Source organism: Bufo gargarizans, chromosome 3, assembly GCF_014858855.1.
Source record: "Bufo gargarizans isolate SCDJY-AF-19 chromosome 3, ASM1485885v1, whole genome shotgun sequence".
In the NCBI taxonomy this organism is placed as follows: domain Eukaryota; kingdom Metazoa; phylum Chordata; class Amphibia; order Anura; family Bufonidae; genus Bufo; species Bufo gargarizans.
Genome location: NC_058082.1, coordinates 515,704,427 through 515,723,906, shown reverse-complemented (window position 1 = coordinate 515,723,906; position 19,480 = coordinate 515,704,427). Strand labels below are relative to the sequence as shown.

The 19,480-nt window shown below is 40.2% G+C and overlaps 1 protein-coding gene across 1 annotated transcript; it reads left to right on the top strand.

Moving 5' to 3' along the window:
• The first annotated feature begins 9,664 nt into the window (after positions 1-9,664).
• FBXO39 (F-box protein 39) lies at positions 9,665-18,211 on the top strand. The gene is made up of 3 exons (XM_044285795.1): positions 9,665-10,663; positions 16,621-16,797; positions 18,080-18,211. Exons 1-3 carry the CDS (start codon positions 9,665-9,667, stop codon positions 18,209-18,211), a joined length of 1,308 nt encoding a protein of 435 aa, XP_044141730.1.
• Positions 18,212-19,480: the final 1,269 nt, after the last annotated feature.

Genomic DNA, 19,480 nt, shown 5'->3' with positions numbered 1-19,480 from the left:
TACTGTTGTAAACTGTAGTTCATCACATTGCAAGTACTGAAAAGTATATACTGAGCTCACCACATTCCCCATCGCATACAAATCAGTGCTTCCTACTCCTGAGTTATGGAAGATGGGCATTGGTTTGTAATCCCCAAATATGTATCAATCATGCTTTATTCCATCCATTAAAAAGTTTAGGACATGTCCATATGACTACATGTGTTGGACAAGCGTCCTTATTCACGGCATTTCCAAAATGTGTAGGCAGATGCACTTTAACTTTGAATGAAGTTTGATTGAGTTTATCAAGTAGTGCGGAGAAGACTTTCTGTTTGATACATACCTGGCAGGTGACTCAAGGTCCGGCTGACCTACCTCCTCAGATCTGCATGTGTCGACTTGGTCACTTAGCGCTGCCCCCAGAACGCCTAGCTGCAGTTATTAAACATCATTCATTGTTTTGCTCATTATTTCTGATTAGTAGTTATTTCATTCAATTTAATATTTATTTTGTCTGAGAGATGTTCTGTTTTTTGCCAAAAGTTGTAAAATGAAATAAATAAATAAAAAATTCAAACAATGTTTTATTTTTTCCCCGAACCTTAATATTGAAAAAAAAAAATCTCCAGTCAGCCATAATAACACAACATGCCTAATATTGTGTAGGTCCCCCTCCTGCCACCAAAACACCTCTGACCCATTAAAGGGGTTGCCCAGCTGTTAATATTAATAAACTGTTGTCACGATAGGTCATCAACATCTGATCGGCGGGGGTCCAACACGCAACACCCCAACCGATCAGCTGTTTGAAGAGGAGGTGGTGCTCATGCGAGCCTGCTTCCTCTTCATTACACTGCACATTGTCTCAGAAGTGTAGTGTAATACAAGTACTCACTCCATTCAAGTGACTGGAGCGAGTCCGGGTTTCGGAACCCTGCCATCAGATATTGATAACCTATTCTGAGGATAGGTCCTCAATATTAATGGTTAGACAACCCCTTTAAGGGCTCTTTCACACGAGCAGATGCCGTGCAGGTAATCGTTGCATGAAAGAGAGCCAAGCCCCGTTCCCGACAGCAGAGACACGGAGCATTAACATGATTGATAATGTGCTTTGATCTTTTTACTACAAAGTCACAGTGAGATAAAATTGTCACTGTGACTTTGTAGTAAAAAGGTCAGAGAGGAAAGAGCATTATCAATCATGTTAATGCTCCTTGTCTCTGCTGTCTGGAACGGGGCTTGGCTCTCTTTCATGCAACGGATTCCACGCATAGGATCTGCTCGTGTGAAAGAGCCTTAAGGCTTGCACTCCACACGAGCTCTGAAGGTTCCTGTGGAATCTGGCACCTTACGATAGCAGTGGATTATCTGGCTGCAGCTGCCACTCCAAGGATTCCATTTCTTTTTTTATTTATTCTCAAGCAACCAGTGTCTATGTGTAGCATCTTTTATGCTATTCAGTTCATACACTGTCATCCCCAATAGGGAGCGAAATAGAGCTGTGATCCCCTCCATGCTGCAGCAGCTCTGGATCATAGGCCATATACTGCCAAGGTATGCCTAGCTTATAGGATGCAGTGGCTACAGCCAGATAATGGTGACCGCTGTTTATAGAACATGTGGCAAGTCCTGCATGTTGAGAGCTGCCCCACATGCGGAACATGATGAACGGATTAAGATCTGTGGAATTTGGAGACAATCATTACTTTGATCTTTATTATGTATGGTAACTTACCATATTTAGGTAGGTGGTATGTGTCACAACCGCATGACGCTCAAGGTTTCCAGCAGAATATTGTCCAGAGCATCACACCGCCTCTGTCAACTTGCTTTCTTTCCATAGTGCCTATTGTTGCCATCTGTTCCACAGGTAAGGCCAGGTTCACATCTGCGTTTGTGAACTCAGCACTGTTTCCGGCCAACGATTTTTTATTTTTTAGTCCGGCCGAAAGCCGACCTATATGCCAGAAAGCGGACGGATCTCATTACAGTGTTTGGGGATCTGACGATAAACAGTGGTATCTGGCTATGCCGGTTACAGTAAACTCTGGCAGTCTGTTCCTCTGCCGGATGTGAACATGACCTAAGCGACGCACACACAACCTACTGTCTACAGGATGTACCCTGATTTATCAGACCAGGCTGCCTTGTTCCATTTTTCTGTAGTCTAATTCTGAATCCTAATTTTATTGAAGGTGTTTTTTTTGGGCAGTGGACAAAGGTCAGCATGGGCACTCTGACCAGTCTGCAGTTATACAGCCCCATACACAGCATGCTTTGTGTCCTGACATCGTTCTTTCACATATCTATGTACGAAGATACATACATTAGAAAAAGCCAACAGACCTCTCTACCTGAAATGCTATACTATAGAACAATAAAAAAAAATGTAAACAGCATTACTAGACTACAGTGATATGGATAAATAGTGCAAAAGGTAAAGTGTTCCTGTTTTGTTTTCTTACAATCTTCTTTGAGTTGCCCAACATGTCTAGCACTGTGCGGGTGCAAAAAAATAAATTACTGTATATTTTGGGTGCAAAATATTTTTTCTTGAGTATTCACCCCCTGAAAGTCGTTACTTTGTGGAGCCATTTTGGCTGCAATTATTCAAGTGCAAGTTGGACAGAATCTGTAATAAATGTATATTGAGCGTGGAGATTTTTACAGCATGTATCAGTAATTATTTTTACTTTTCAATGTAATGTGAAAAATAGCGATTTTCTATTTATTCTAGGTACATGGCACTAAATATAAGAAGCACAGAAGATGTAAAGAAGATATTCCGAGTTTTGAAGATTGTCCAGTACTGATACAGTAATGATTTTACTGTTGTAAACTGTAGTTCATCACATTGCAAGTACTGAAAAGTATATACTGAGCTCACCACATTCCCCATCGCATACAAATCAGTGCTTCCTACTCCTGAGTTATGGAAGATGGGCATTGGTTTGTAATCCCCAAATATGTATCAAACAGCATTACTAGACTACAGTGATATGGATAAATAGTGCAAAAGGTAAAGTGTTCCTGTTTTGTTTTCTTACAATCTTCTTTGAGTTGCCCAACATGTCTAGCACTGTGCGGGTGCAAAAAAATAAATTACTGTATATTTTGGGTGCAAAATATTTTTTCTTGAGTATTCACCCCCTGAAAGTCATTACTTTGTGGAGCCATTTTGGCTGCAATTAAAGATGAGTTGCTTGTGGTACGTCTCTATTAGCTTAGCACATCTTGACTGTTTTTGGCCCATTCTTCAGGCAAAACTGCTCCAACTTCTTCAGGTTAATTGTTGTGTTGGTGTACAGCAGTCTTCAAGTCAAGCCACAGATTCTCCATTGGATTGAGGTCTGGGCTTTGACTGGGCCATCCCAAGACATTTACATGTTTGACCTTAAACCTCCCCACTCTAGCTTTAGCCGAACGCTTAGGATCTTAGTGCAGGGAAGCTGTTCTGGCCCTGGGAGCACAGGTCTCCCGGGGAAACTGCTTTACATTCTGTGGTCAAATATCTGTAATCAGCATTATCGCTGATTGCACACTGTGTCTGCTGTACGGCGCTGTTCGGGAAAGGGGTAAAGCCAGATAAGGTTATATAATAGGAATTGCAATCCTGTGCATAACTGATGCAACAGGATCCGTATTTTACTGGATCTTGTTTTTTTTTTCTCTCTCTCTCTCTTCTTCTGATGGATCAGAAGAACGGAGAGCTGAACGGTGATGTGAATGCACACCTATCCGTGCAATGTTAATGCTTTAATTCAGCCACCCACCATTGTTTCCTCTCTGTTTGGAGGAAATGGTCTGGCTGAGAAGTTAAGTGAGGCTGTTTGCTGTGAAAAATGTCGAAAGTTAAAGAGCCAGGACAGGAAGTAGGATACATTAAGTGTTCTTGCATGGCAAGACCACTTACTGTTATCTCATATATATATTCTTATTATTATAGCCAAATTTACCACCCTAACTCCTTCCACAGTTTTTACACTACATAGACAGTAATATACCGAAACGTGCGGATTGTTCCTGATTGGTGTGCTATTACTTTGTGGAACGTTTCACCGAATCGTTCATGAAATATCTTCGTTTTTGTGGTGAAATTGGTCCCATAGGAATGAACGGCGGAATGTTCAAAACTAGAGTGGGTGCTGAAAAATCAGGATATGATATCTAAACTGCCAACACTCCCTCATTTTCAAGCCCACCTACACAAATCTTATATCAAAACGTTCAGCTATCCCCGTTGCCACTAAAAATAAGGGATAGTTCGGATAGTTTTCACAATATGACCATTTGTTTGCAACTCACGCCGCCCATTGACATTCATTGAAACTGCACTCTAGCCACCTCAAATTTGAAGGGCAATTTCTAAACTGCGAAATGTAGGTCTGGGTCTTGTGATTCTCACAATATAAAGCTCTTCGCTGTAGGATTTATAATTTTTTAAACTACAACCGTTTGAAGATGGCAACTGCCAGTGAAGTGATCAAGTTGGAGCAGTTTGTTTTCAACCTCTCTTCTCTGCCCTTGCAGTAGAGTGAGTTGCTATAGGAACCCAGGTGTGTGAGCAGCCAGCAGAGTGACAAAAGCTAGAGTGTGAGCTGAAAAACCAAGACATGATTTCTAAACTGCCACCACTCCCTCATTTTCAAGCCCACCTACACAAATCGACTGCTAATGTTTTTATAAATGTATGTTTTAATGTAACTGTGAAGCACTTTGGGCAACAACATTGCAATTAAATGTGCTATATAAATAAATAAAAGTTGAAATGCACTTTCTCACTCTATCAAGCTTGCCATGTGCACTTTTTAAATTTGATCAATCAATTGGTTAGTGTAAATGTACTATCTTTACTCACTCCAAACACTCCACACAGTTACCCTGCCCACTCCATAAAGTTATTCTGCCCAGTCCTAACCTTTCCACAGTTACTCCAGCCACTCCAACCACACAACAGTAACTCAAGCCACTTCACCCAGTTACTCCGCCCACTCCAGTTGTAGACTACTGGTGGAGGCAAGAACACTTCACACAATTTCCCTAGAAATTGTAGCTTTTCTAGTTAATGTTATATAATGCTAACATATCCTGCAGCGCTTTACAGACATTATCATTGATTGCTGGACAGTGCAGCGCCTTGAAAAAAGTATTCATACCCCCTTGAACTTTTCCACTTTATGCTACACCCACAAGCGTAAATGTATTTCATGTGATAGACCAACACAAAGTAGCAAGTATGTGTGAAGTGAAAAGAAAAAAAAATCTCCAGCTTTAAATTTTTATTAATCATAGAACATGCAAACAAGCAGATATATAAGAAATTATAGATATATGGATTCACACAGGAATACAAAGGAAATACAAAAGCATACAAATGTGAATACTCATATAAGTAATATGTCAATAAAATATAGAAACTATAACAAAATAAGCCTCATGCGTCTTATTAACTGGTGTCCTCACGGAAAATAAGATGGGAGAAAATCAAGGGGAGAGCATCACCATATAGTCAGTGAGATCAAGGTTTAGGAAATTACACCCAAATTTCCCATGTATGTGAGAAATTAGTGAAAGAGTGAGAACGAAGTGCAAATAATTTTTCCAGTTCATAGTTTTAACAAAAGAAAGTAACTCTCTAGTTGTCAAGGGGCAATGAACTTCCAGGATTTAGCAATTATTGCTCTAGCTGCCAATATAACATGACAGTCTGTATGTCGATCGGTAAATCATCCAAACCAACAAAATAAATAGCTATTGATGGAGAGATAGGAATTGTGAAACCTACTATATCCTTTAGAAGCAAAAACACAGCTTTCCAAAGGGTAGAAACCATAGGACATTCCCACAAAACATGCTTGTAGGTGCCAACCTGTCCACAATTCCTCCAGCATAAGGGAGGGTAAGAAGGGTAAAGTTTAGCTATATGCGCCCAAGTGAGATACCAGCTAAGAATAATTTTAAAAGCTGTTTCCCAGTGAATGGCCCCTTTAGAAACTTGATGAGGGAGGTGGTGATGGTGAGTTCACTAAAAGAGTTCAAGAGGGGCCTGGATGTATATCTGGAGTGTAATAATATTACAGGCTATAGCTACTAGAGAGGGGTCGTTGATCCAGGGAGGAATTTTTTTCCCCCTAAAGTGGGGAAAATTGGCTTCTACCTCACATGTTTTTTTTTGCCTTCCTCTGTTTCGACTTGCAGGATAACAGGCCGAACTGGAAGGGCAGATGTCTTTTTTCGGCCTTATATACTATGTTACCATGTTACTATCAAAAATGCAGAATACCAATCATCGAGTGTGTGGATGACATTCAAGTCTTTCTCCGACTTCATCACGAATGACAGTTTCTGATCTGAGTTAGCAAGGTTAAGAGTATTGTAAAAAAAAAATAGGAGATGCCCCTGAGCGGGTGATTTATCAGTGAGAAGATAAATGAGATGTAAGCATTTTTTTCGGCTGCATTGAAGTGAATAGGTCCGCCTCCGAGCTGCAAAAAATGCGGCTGAGATGTGGACCCAAACAACAGTCGTGTGAATGAGCCCTAAAATAGAGTTAATATCCCGCCCCCCATTATCAATAACCTTTTACTCACTGCACATATTTTAGGAAGGAGAGAGGACCAAAACATAAGTTGACCTAGACTTCTTTCAGGCAATACTACGTTTGTAAGGACTGTTAAGTGATCACCATGGCGGCATATCAAAGGAGTGCCATGAAGTGTCTAGGTGAAAATATAGAGAAAAACAGGCAGAGCCTTAATGCAGAAAAGTAAAAAATAAAACATGGAACAATAACAACTAGAACCCAAATGGTAGTACTTAATATCAGAAGTCGCCGGTACAACTGGTGGAAAGAATGTATTGTATCTAATGGGGACAGATAATATATAAGAGACAGATGCTCATAAAGCTAAAGGGATTGAATATTCAAACCTGTAACCCAATAAAGCAAATAAACATGACAGAACTAAGCAGGATCTCAGTCCGAGTGTTTTTAGGTCCAATCTTCTGAGACCTCCTTAGGTGAGAGTCTGGTGACGTGTGATGGGGATGCACCTCCCAGCACAATGTTCCACTTCTGAATAACTGACCCTTCCCCGACAAATGAAATGGTCACCGTTACTCCGTAGGGAGACGCCAACAATTTGGGAACCCCTAACGATATTTAAAGTGATTGTCTCTCAGTATCTTGTTAACAAGCATGAAATCAGGGGCTATTTTTTTGCAGGAAGAGTTGCCCTTTTTTATTGGTACCATTTTTGGGTACATAAGATTTTTTGATCATTCATTATTACACTTTATGGGGCAAGGTGACCCAAAAATTGGTTGTTTTAGCACACTTTTTTATTTATTTACTTTTACAGCGTTAACCTGAGGGGTTAGCTCATTTGACATTTTTATAGAGCAGATTGTTACAGACGTGTAGATACCTAACATGTATACTTTTTCTTATTTATTTAAGTTTTACACAATAATAGCATTTTTTAAACCAAAAAAAATATGTTTTAGTGTCTCCATAGTCTGAGAGCCATAGCTTTTTTATTTTTTGACCGATTGTATTATTTAGGGTCTCTTTTTTTGTGGGATGAGGTGACAGTTTGATTGGTACTATTTTGGGGGACATACACCTTTTTGATCGCTTGGTGTTGTACTTTATGTGATGTTATGTGACATAAAATGGCTTTATAAAATGGCTTTTTTTGGCACTGTTTTATTTTTTATTTTTTTACAGTGTTCACCCAAGGGGTTAGGTCATGTGATATTTTTATAGACCTGGTTGTTACGGACGTGGAGATACCTATTTTTTGCTATTTATTTAAGTTTTACACCATAATAGCATTTTTGAAACAAAAAAATTATGTTTTAATGTGTTCATGTTCTGAGAGCTATAGTTTTTTGTTTGTTTTTTTTAGCAATTTTCTTATGTAGGGGCTCATTTTTTGCGGGATGAGGTGACGGGTTTATTAGTACCATTTTGTGGGACATTCACCTTTTTGATTACAAAAATGGCTTTTTTGGCACAGTTTTTATTTTTATTTTTTTATGGTGTTTATCAGACTGGGTGGATCATGTGATATGTTTATAGAGCCGACCTTTTTTTATTTTAACACTTTATTTTTTTTTATACTTTGCATCCTCCATGAGGTCATACAAGACATTTAGCACCTAATCAAAGTCGCCTATGGGATAGGACCTGCCTGACTGAGACCACCTTGGCTCGGGTAGGTGGGCAAAGATCTGTTTTGATCAAAATATATTGACTGAGAGTCTCAGATTTTATTATATCAGAGTGAGTGCTTAGTCCATATGTTTTGTTTGCAAAGTACATTATTTTCCGTGATTTTAAAAAATGTAGCCATGCACATCTGCATATTTATCATATCGTGCAGGATGTTTTGTATTTTTTCCGTGATTTTCAACATAGGAGATCAGCAGAGATGTTATTATACTGCAAATACACATGCAAGCACTGGAAACTTGAATAAATGTAAATTGCATTACTACTCTACTATATAAAAATTAGAAGCTCTTTTTGCTTATTTTTGGTCAAAGTTGTGTCAGGCCCATATACCAACAACAAAACAGTATTGAATCTTTTGGCCACAACTGTAGACCAAAAAATAGTATGATCCTCCTAGATTTTAGTGGCAGTTGGGAAATTGTGACATCATAGCTGATGACATCATAACAGTAGACAGGTCAGATCATCATACTCGCAGCTGTAGTCAAGCAGTGTCATCTGAAGATAAGATACAGGTAAACTACTATCCTTAATTTGAAATCATTTAACCTTAATATTTTTGAGGGAATCACAAATTTTAATTGGAAACAATATGTTGAATATTTTAATTTCATCCATACTCCAGATTTGTAATTTAGAGCCATTCTGGACATTTTCTGAATAAATTCTGAGTAATATGAAATATGATTAGAGACACATTTTGAAAAGCCTCTCAGATGGTTAGCTTAATGAATGGGGTAAAACAGTAATAAATACTGCTAATCAATCCTAGGGGCCTGTGGCAGCAACTGTTTTGCAGTCATTTGCAGTTTTTATTTTATTTTTATGTTTGTTCTCGCTTTGTGTGTCTGTGCCAAATGTAATAATTGGTGCACCTTAATAATATGTTTGGTGTGATTGCAATGTGGTTTACACGTATATGTGTAAAAGTACAATGGGGGTTGCCTGGCATGGTTATGACTTTTACACAAGTCGTACATAGTAAATGTGGCATAATCCAGGTCTAATATCAGTTTTAACTCTTAAACATAGACTACTGTGAAAAGTGGTGAGGAGCACCAAATGCCACAAAACCTGACCAAATGTCGCAGAAAAAGCTGCAATTGGCATGACGTGAAACATTTTTAGCCACAAAACTAATGCATCTGATTTGATAAATGTCTCCCTTGCTATTTAGAACTCCGGTTAATTGATGGAGGTTCCAAACGAGAGACAATCCTCTTTGTTGGAGTTTTAGTAGAATTTTTAGGTTTTCTGTGCAAGATAAAGTTAGATTATTGTATTATTGTCCTTTTTAGAAATGTTCTGTCTACAGGAGTACATCTTAGTTTTATTATTTCTAAACAGATCTATCAAGAAAGAATATCCAGGCCATCATATAACCAGCAGCCTTAACTACCTACCATTCACAGGCTGCAAACATCATATTTCTTTGGGTTCATGGATTTGGAAAGCATTTGGGATCGCTTGCCTGAAATCTGTCTGCAGAACATATTTCTTTACCTTGGAGACCAGGACAGATGTAACACCTCTTTGGTTTGCAAAAAATGGAATCAAGTAATGAACTCGGCCAGACTTTGGAAGTCGCGAACTATAATCTTTCGAGGGAAATCAATTACATCCTGTGCGACAGAATACAGCTCTGCAGAGTGGTATATCTTGAGGTTTGGTAGATATCTTGAGAATTTGGAAATCAGGTTTCTCAATTCTTACAATACTTTCTTCACACGGAAGTTCCAAATTGTCATGACAAGTATATTATCAACCTTGGGTAAAAGCAATCGGCGTTTGAAAAGCCTTTCAATTCCATACCTGGATTTGGAAAGGCTAATTTGGAAGAGCCAAACAAGAGATGCTTTTGTCAGGGTTTTGTGCACATTTCTTAAAAAGATAGGAAGACACTTGGAATATCTTAACCTGAGAGGAGCAAAAATGTCATGTGAACATGGCCATGAAGTCCTTCATTCTTTGAGCTATTCCAGGAAGGTGATGAATATGACTGAATTGGACATTGAAGACTTCTTCTCGGCCCACATCCATGTGTATCTTCATAACACCTTCAGCCACATTATGTCTTCCTTTCAGAATCTCAGGATTATCTCCCTGAATTACAACTGTGTTTCAGATGAATTGCTGCAGGTGCTATGCACAAACAGTAACCATTGCCTTTTCACAATTAACATCAAGTGTCATATGTATAACCCGCATCAGCAGATTGTCTGGGGGATGTACTGGGCAAAACTCGCAAAGAAAGCCAGGAATCTATCTGTTAATTTCTACATTTATAGAGTGCTGCACTACAGTCACTTGTCAAGAATATTACTATCTGAGATTCCTATCAGACACCTCAGCATCAGAAGTAGTTACTCAAATGACCCTGATTGGTACATTTGTCCAACACTGGTAGAACTATTGCCAAACTATAGACAAACACTTAAGGTATGATATGAACTCGTTATTATTAGAAAATGGCTTAATATTGACTTTCTGGACTGGACCTAAAATATGTGTTCATTTCTTAGCTTTTTTTCACAATCGTAATTTTTTATGTTGATCTAACTTCTGCCGTCTCATCATGACAAACTGCATTACAACAAACTGCTGTGTGAGGTCTATCATTTGCTGTGTTTGCATCTGTCATAGTGCCCGATCTATCACACAACACCAAGAAGGCCTGATGGACTACCTTGACTGCAACGCAGACTCCCTGATGGGACCTGCGACGCAGGCTCTTGATAGACCTTACGCAGATATGAACAATACTTCTACACTGAGGCAGGCCACCTTTTCTTGCCACTTCTCACCACCGTGGGCTGCAATGTTTCCTCTCTTTTCCCTTTCTCCCAGGTGCTGCTGAGATGTTACTTCTCATTCACTGAAGTCTGCTATGGGAGAATGGAGCCTCTAGGAGCAGGAGGAACACCCCTCTACTCCTAGAGGCTAATTAGCATATTATAAAAGTTACATTTCTGGAATAAGGGGGGCATAGATAAAAGTAGGAATAGGCTAGCTAGGTTCAGATGACATTAGCACATCGCTAATGTCAGCCAGTTTAATTTAGGTATTTCTGGTGACAGAAACCCTTAAGCATTTTGATGTCTTTTTCCACTGTGCCCCCCCCCCCATAAAAAAAACTAAAAAAACCTGCTGCACTAGATGTTACTTTAAAGCATACCTTTATAGTATAGTTAAAAAATAAATAAAAGTTTGCAGAATGGCTGTACAATCATAACTGTAAAAGAACTGTTTTTTTGGCCTTCCCTAATGTCTCTTTCAGCTATATTATTCCACTTCAGCTGCACAGCTAGGTGCATTTCACTCCAACGCAGAGTGCATATCCCTTCTGTGAAATCTGCCAGCACTGTACTGCTGTGACATAATTTTCCTTACTTCCTACCATGTTTGTTTTCAGCTCCGGAGCTCACAGAACAGATAAAGAGGGGGAAATCACACTTAGGCCTCTTTCACACGACCGTGTGTCCCCCATGGCCGTATTGCGGCCCACATACAGCGGGTCTGCCATACATGGGGCACTGGCCACCTGCATTCCGTATCACGGATGCGTAGCCATTCACTTGAACGAAACCACGGAACGGAAGCACTACAGAGTGCTTCTGTGGGGTTTCGTTCCGTTCTTCCATTCCGCAAAAAGATAGAACTTGTTCGATCTTTTTGTGGAACGGAGGGATCGTTGGGATCCGCATACAGCTAGGCCACGGTCGGTTCAAGTGCATTGCGGACCGCAATTTGCGGTTCTCAGCACGGCCGTGGGGAACACATGTTCGTGTGAAAGAGGCCTTACAGACACACAGGACGCTCCTATAATTGTCAAAAGCTGTGTAGAATTTTTTTTTTATCAGGCTCAGGAGCTCAATTACAGTAGATCTGGCACACCCCAATTTCCTGTGAGTTATCTTCTGTGTCTCTGTTACTAGGGAAGGATCTTGTCTGATAACAGGCAGTGGACTGCAAGTTAGGTGGAAGTGAGACCTCTAGTGGCTATGATTTTACAGTTTTTTTTCCCGGGTGGATACAGGCAGAGTTTTTAAACGAATAGATATAGAAATTTGCTAGTTTCACCATTCTCTAGTAAATTAAATGTAATTGTGTGGAGGTACAGTGACACTTTAAAGTGTAACTGTCATTTTGTTTTTCAAGTAAAGTGCAGATCAAGCGATATTGCACTGTTTTATAATATATTTCTTTGAGGATCCTTCCGTATTAAAATCCATGACAAATGGCCATTTCTATCCTATTGTGTGATCTCAGGTGCTGCTCGATGATATGCAATATAAAACCGGCATACAATATACTTGAAATCTACTCCAGCTCCTGGCATGGGTAGCCAGTAGGGATGAGTGGAACCGTGGATATTCGGGCTCAACGGCTTTGGCCAAACTTTACTTCAATGTTTGATTTTACTTCAAAGTTTAGTTTGGGTACCCCACCTTGATCCAAACCTGACATGAACCTGAACCCCATAGAAGTCAATGGGGACCCGAACTTTGGTGCTGTAAAATGGCTGTAAAATAGTTGTAGTAAGGGCTAGAGGGCTGCAAAGGGAAACAGAATGGGGGTAAGAACAGAACAATTGCCCTGCAAACAGATGTGGATTGGGAAATGACTTAAAATAACATAGAATAGAAAAAAATAATCTTGAACCAGGAGGCGGAGATTCAAATGGATTAAGAGGTTGATAAGGTGATGGACTGGTGATGGCGGTGTAGGTGGAAGAGGTGGAGGAGGAGATAGCAACACTGTTTTAGAGTTTTTACATTTTTTATTATTTTTTTTTATTTTGAGAGGCCGCAAAACATTGGGAAATGGCAAGCAGAACAAACAAACTGCGGTGGAGTATAACAATGGATAGGTGCGGCCAGTATACTCCTCCACTCTGCCAATATAACAAATAATAATCTTGAAACAGGAGGTGGCGGTCCGAGTGGAGGAGGTGGTGGACATGGCGGTGCAGGTAGAAGAGGTGGAGGAGGAGGTAGCCATAACTGTTTTTGTGGGTTCTTTTTTAAAAAATTTTAATTTCACTTTTATTTTATTTGGGGAGGCCCCAAAACAATGTGAAATGGCAAACAGAACGAACAATCACCACCACCACCAGCATCACCATGACCACGGCCACATCCCTTATTTAATGCTCTCCACAGACGAACAATTGTATTTCTGTGCCATGGGTGTAAATTAGATGTATTTCACCCAAAAAAATGGCTATAGGTCACACGCAGAATTAACAGACAGATTAACTATTGTATTTCCGTGTCACGGATGCAAAGGAGGTATATCTCACCCCCAAAAAAGGGTTTATGTCACACATAGAATTAACAGACAGATTAACAGCCTTATTGCCTAACACTGTCTCTCATTAAAGCTCCGTCCTATCCTTACACTAGTTAGAGCAGAATGGCAGCACCACATGTGATCCAGCATTTATACAGGCCGGGTCATGTGCTGCGCCAGCCAATCACAGCCATGCCAATACTAGACATGACTGTGATGGCTTCAAAGTGCCCTCAGCTAAAAAGCTTGTTGATTGGCTGCACTGCAGCCTTTTAACAAACTTTATTCAGCATCAGAACACCGGACCCAACCAAGGACTTCTGTGACAAAGTCCATGTTCGGGTTCAGGTGCCCAAACCCTCAATGTCCGGTATGAACCTAAACTTTGTAGTTTGGGTTCGCTCATCCCTAGTGGCTAGTCTTAAAGGGCTTTTCAAGATTTTAATACTGATAACTTATCCTCAGGGGGTCCGACACCCGGGGCCCTACCGATCAGCTGTTTAAGAAAGCACAGGCTCTCCTGTGAGTGCCGCAGCTTTCTCGCAGGTTACCAAGCAGAGGGCCGTACATTCATTGTTTAGCAGCTGTGCTTTGTATCGTTCTGAACCCCATAGAAGTGAATGGGGCTGAGCGCAATACCAAGCACAGGCGCGATTCAATGTACAGCTCTGTACTTAGTTAGCTCACAGGAGCACCAGTGCCTGCTCAAACAGCTGATTGGCAGGGGCCCCGGGTGTCTGACCCCCACCAGATACTGATGACCTATCCTCAGGTCATCAGTATCAAAATCTCAGAAAACCCTATTAATAAATCTGCCCCTTAGTACTGTAAAGTCTACATGCAAAGCATTTTACATAGTGACATATTTGTAGTGTTTTTGGTGCTCTAGATATTTCCTTATTTCTGGAATTTTTCTTCATAGGCATGAAAAAATTCATAGAAGGACTACATTGAGGAAACTGTCAAGTGTGTGACCATAAGTAGCGTAAAAGTGCCATGAAGTTTCCTTAACAGAATTGCATGTGCAAAATCTGCAGCTTTTACAGTAATAGAGATTTAACCTCATTTGCATGCTGCATAAGAAATCCCTAGCAGACATTGACCTTTGGTGTGTATTTTGAATTTGCACATGTCAATTTATGCTGTGGATTTTCTCCCTAGTGGAAATTCCACTGTGAAAAATCCACCAGCAGTAAGCGATACACCCATTCGTGAAATTTACCCAAAGAGGCATAGTTAGTTCCATAGCTCCTGTGTCGGGTCTGATTTGAGTTTTGTATAGTAGCGTGGGTCTGTCAGTTCTCTATTCTCTTTCTTGCACTTGGATAAAAAAAAAAAAATATTGCTGTCTAGTTGTGCCTATTTCTTTAGAAGAGTTTTTAGTTCCCTAAAAATGCCAGAATGTACTGAAGTGCCACAGGTATGAAAGTATTTTTATTTAAAGGGAATTTCAAATCTCAGAAGGACAGGAGAATCGGGGAAAACAAACTCATAACGACCTTTCACATACTCAGATCAGAAATGAATGTGTCTCATGGATTTATGTCCTTCTACATCTCTTACCCTGGGTTCACACCTGAGCGTTCGCGATGGAGCGCTCTGTATGCGCGATTGTACCGGCATTTACAATCGCGCATACAGAGACAAGCGAACGCGAATCGCGCGTTCCCGAAAGTCTATGTACGGGAACGCGCGACAAAACGCCCCAAAGAAGCTCAAGAACTTTTTTGAGCGTCGGGCGTTTTACAGCACGATCGTACGCCCTGTAAAACGCCCAGGTGAGAACCATTCCCATAGGGAAGCATTGGTTTCTCCTTGTTGAACGCTCAGGTGTGAACCCAGGGTTAAGGAATGTGACCTTTTAGGTTCATCACATTCATCACATTCATGATATCTATTAGAAGACAAGAAAACTCACACTTCTTATCTATATCCTTATCTAAAATTGCTACAACTATTTACTGCTACAACATGTTTGTTTCCTTCTCCACTCATATTGATCTGCCTTAAATCATTTGTCTCATCTACCTCATTATTCCTATATACTTTGGTGTATAAATATGTGAATCTTCAGATACTGTCCTAAAAGACTCCTGATGACTAGGCCTAAGTAGCCATGAGAGCTTGCAATCGTATCATCTTTTCAGTTATCTCTTCAGCCATTCAAAAGTATCAACCACTGAGGAATCAGAATTTTTTACTTATCTTCTATAGTGGAGAGAGGAGAATAAGCTGCTGCCAGGCACCTCTCCAAAGAGAACAAGGACATGTTGGGATCCAGCATGCCTGATTCTTCTTTTTCAGCAAATGCCATCAATATGAGAGAAATCTACTTATTATTTTAGAGGTCCAGCCCATGTTAATCTAATGCTTATAGACAACATAATAGTCAGCATGCAGGCAGCTGCCAGCAGATGCACAGATCAGAAGACCCATGTTGTGCATCTAAGGTCCCAGCCATGAAGTGTTATGGAAGATGCACGTTCCGTACTTTTTCTGTGTGTACAGAATCATTGTGTTATCTGTGAGCAGATAACAATGATTTAAAGTAAAACCAGTGCAGTTCATGGTTCTCTAGCTTGGTCTTCCCCTACTATGATCAGGAGCATCAAGAACTCTATGGCAATGACCTTACAGGGGGAGAGTCACCCCTATTAATCCATGCCTTTCTGCAACTCTGCTGTCTGTTGAGTTCAAGGAAATGTAAGGGCACTAGGTCTGGCAACATGTCGTCACAAATCTGGCTGGCATTGTGGTGGAGCACAGTAAAAATCTTTTTTTCCCCTCATTTATGATTCTAATGGATGCATCCTATAGTACAAAAATATATGGTAATTATATGACTTAGCACTATGTTTTTATGTTGTATAGCTATTGACCAACTTATCTAAAGGTGACTAAGGTATTATCTTCATTTAAAAGACTTTGAAAGCATTTATGAAAATGAGTGCTATAAAAGACATGAAATTCAACAAAATGAAATAAGTGCAAATTGTAAAGCTGGGTATTGCTAGATAAGTGTTTGCAAAGTTGGTGAGATTTTTATGTAGATTTTTATCTGTGAAATATTGCAATGTTGTCTTCCCTTATTTTCCACCTCAAAGAAACTGACTCTGGAGTTCAATAACAGCCATGAAAAGGTGGATGAAGAGCTGCTAAACCTGGTCCTTGTATGCGATCGTCTTCATTATATAAAGGTCTGGGCCTTTCTCGATGTCAAATTTGTGGAAGCACTGTTGCATACCTGTGAGCAAGGCAAGATCTTCCTTAGAACTATGAAGGTGAGAATTTCCAAGACACTGTGTAGTGATCAAATTAGTGGCATCTATGGTGGAGTGAAAAACTGGAGCTTGGTTTTTGAATGTGCCAAGATGCCAACATGACCCTTGTAATTGGAGTTCCCCTGGAGGACTTTCCAGTTGAACAATTTTGTTTTATTAAACAGCACAACTTTCTTTAGTGGCCCTTGGGGTCCAGAACCTCAATCTCTACTGGAGGTCCCACCAACTTGGATTGTACCAAAGTGACAGCATGATATTAGCTTATGTGCACTAACTGCCACAGCCTGCCCCACCTAAACGCAGCTTGTGGAGCAACAGTTACTGTACTTTGCATTGGAAAAACTGCTCTATGCCTCCACAGGTCCTTGTCGGCACTACACCACTGTCTTTTATGGAAACCCGGCTAACCTTGGCTACAAACATGCAAAGTGCTCATGCATATATGTTGTGCAACACTGGAGTATAAAGAAAAGTACTCTTGTGATACTCTATTTTTGCCTTACCATTGCAGTCACTCTGTTAGCTTGGAGGAATTGACTCCTCTGTAGACAGAGCTGGCAGTCTCAATTTAGTCCAGTTACAGGTTGGTACTCTTACAACCAAAGGCAATTGGTTGTGTGGGGTGGGGGAGGAGAGGGTTCCCCCCCCCCCCCCCCCTCCTTACACCCTGTTAGGCAATTATGAATCTCCTGAACTTGAAAGCTGCACATTGGTAGGTAATGTATAGTAAATGTACCTGGTGGCCTCCTGGTGCCATGGATCTACTGATTTCCATTCCCATGTGCTTTCTTTGCTATTTTTTGTACAATGACTGTGTATTGAGGTAGTCTGCAGCACTTTTCTCTGGTAATGATTCTGGTCACAACATCTGCAGGGGAAGACACAGAAAGGATGGAGACAGCGTTGACGTTATCAGTGCAGGTCCATCTGAAGGCAGGAGCGAACTGTCTCAGATTATCCCAGCACGCTGTGCATAGAGTAGTCTGCTTTTATCTAAGATGACCACCAGATTCTCAGAGAGGACTGGGAATTTGTGGATCCACGGCACAAGGAGTGTTTCTTTAACCTCTGTAAAAATCTGTGAAGTTCAGGTTTTCCAAAAATGTGGAGGTTCTAGATACAAAAGGGTCATGTTGTGTTTGTACCCGAAAGGACTGACTATAATTCAGTGTAGGTTTTTGAACCACAATCTCCAATTTTATTAATGTATAGTTTATTTATGACATGGAAGTCAACTGTTAGAATATTTTGTCTATTGTCCTCTTTATGCCTCATCTCACAGGTCCGAATTTACACAAACAATTATGACACCAGTGAGGAAGATCAGAGTCTTCATCAAATCTTTGAGAAACACAGGGACTATATTTTAAGGAAAATGGATTATTACCACGTGGTTACATGTCCCATATTGTAAAACAAGAAATAGATCACACATAATTCACAACATCTGAATTATAAAGATTCATGCAAAATATCATTTTCTGTGTTTTCTTTTTTGCTTATATGTGTACAAGTGCAGATATAGACAATCAGGATTTTCATTATCAGTAACAAGCCCTGGCTGGTTTTATGTGTTCATATTACAGCCACATTATAGCACATTCAGTGATCTAGGTCAATTCAGCTGAGTGTATTAGAAAGTAAATTCCAGTGTATTGTAGCAAATGCGTGAGGGGTTTAACCGAAATTAGGGGGTCATTTATTTTACTAAAATACGCCTATATTAGACGTATTTCAGGTGCAGATGGCGGCACAATGATTAGTTGCGCAACAATCTGCGACTTCTCACTGCTCACGCCAGGTCTAAAAAAGTGGGCATGGCAGGCCTGTCTCATTCATTTTCTACAGCTGGTTTAGGCGTAGAAAATGGTCTAAATGTAAGCCAGCATGGAAGCTGTCTCACATTTAGAAGCGGCGCTGGATGCGCTGAAGTTATGTAGAAGCCACCGCCAGTGAAATGGCTTTATTAAGACCGGCGTCTAAAATGCCTGTCTTAATAAATTACCCACTTAGAGTCTATGGGGTGGAGATTTAGAGAGTTCATAAGCCAGTAAGATGCACTGATGCTGTGTAGTGAATATGAGGTCCCATGCCAGGACAGTGAGTTGTCAGAATATAGAGAAAACTGCTGAATTATGTATTGTAAGAGGGCTGGGCAGATGTTTGTCACTAACCTTTTTCTTCAGATGGAAGGAATGCCATTTTGTCTGTTAAATGGGGATTTTAATGGAACAGCCTTTTACCATATTTTTGCACATACCATTTATATACTTATACAAATTACCTTACTCGTGTTCGCCCCCAGGGGTCTTGTTTCAAGACTAAATAAATGTAATTCTTTTAATCTATCCATCAGTTTAGTTGCTCTTCTTTGTGTTTTTTTCCAGCTCTAGGGCATCTTTTCTATGAACTGGTGCCCAGAACTGAACTGCATGTTCCAGATGAGGCTTCAATTATGGTTTTTACAGTGGCATTATTAAGTACCCATCCTGCGAGTCCATCCCTCTTTTAAAATACAACAGTATTCTGTAGGCCTTAGAAGCAGCTGATTGTCATTGCATGCTGTTATTTTGTCAATGATCTACAAGTACACCCAGATCCTTCGATAAGATTACTCTCCCACTGTTACTCCCCTTAAGACATACATTGCATGTATCTTTTTTGATACCCATATCCACATTAA

Coding starts and splice junctions, on each gene's coding strand:
- FBXO39 (XM_044285795.1), top strand. CDS start 9,665: ATGGATTTGGAAAGCATTTGGGATCGCTTGCCTGAAATCTGTCTGCAG. Junction 10,664..16,620: donor ACTATAGACAAACACTTAAG/GTATGATATGAA, acceptor TCCACCTCAAAG/AAACTGACTCTGGAGTTCAA. Junction 16,798..18,079: donor TCTTCCTTAGAACTATGAAG/GTGAGAATTTCC, acceptor CTCATCTCACAG/GTCCGAATTTACACAAACAA.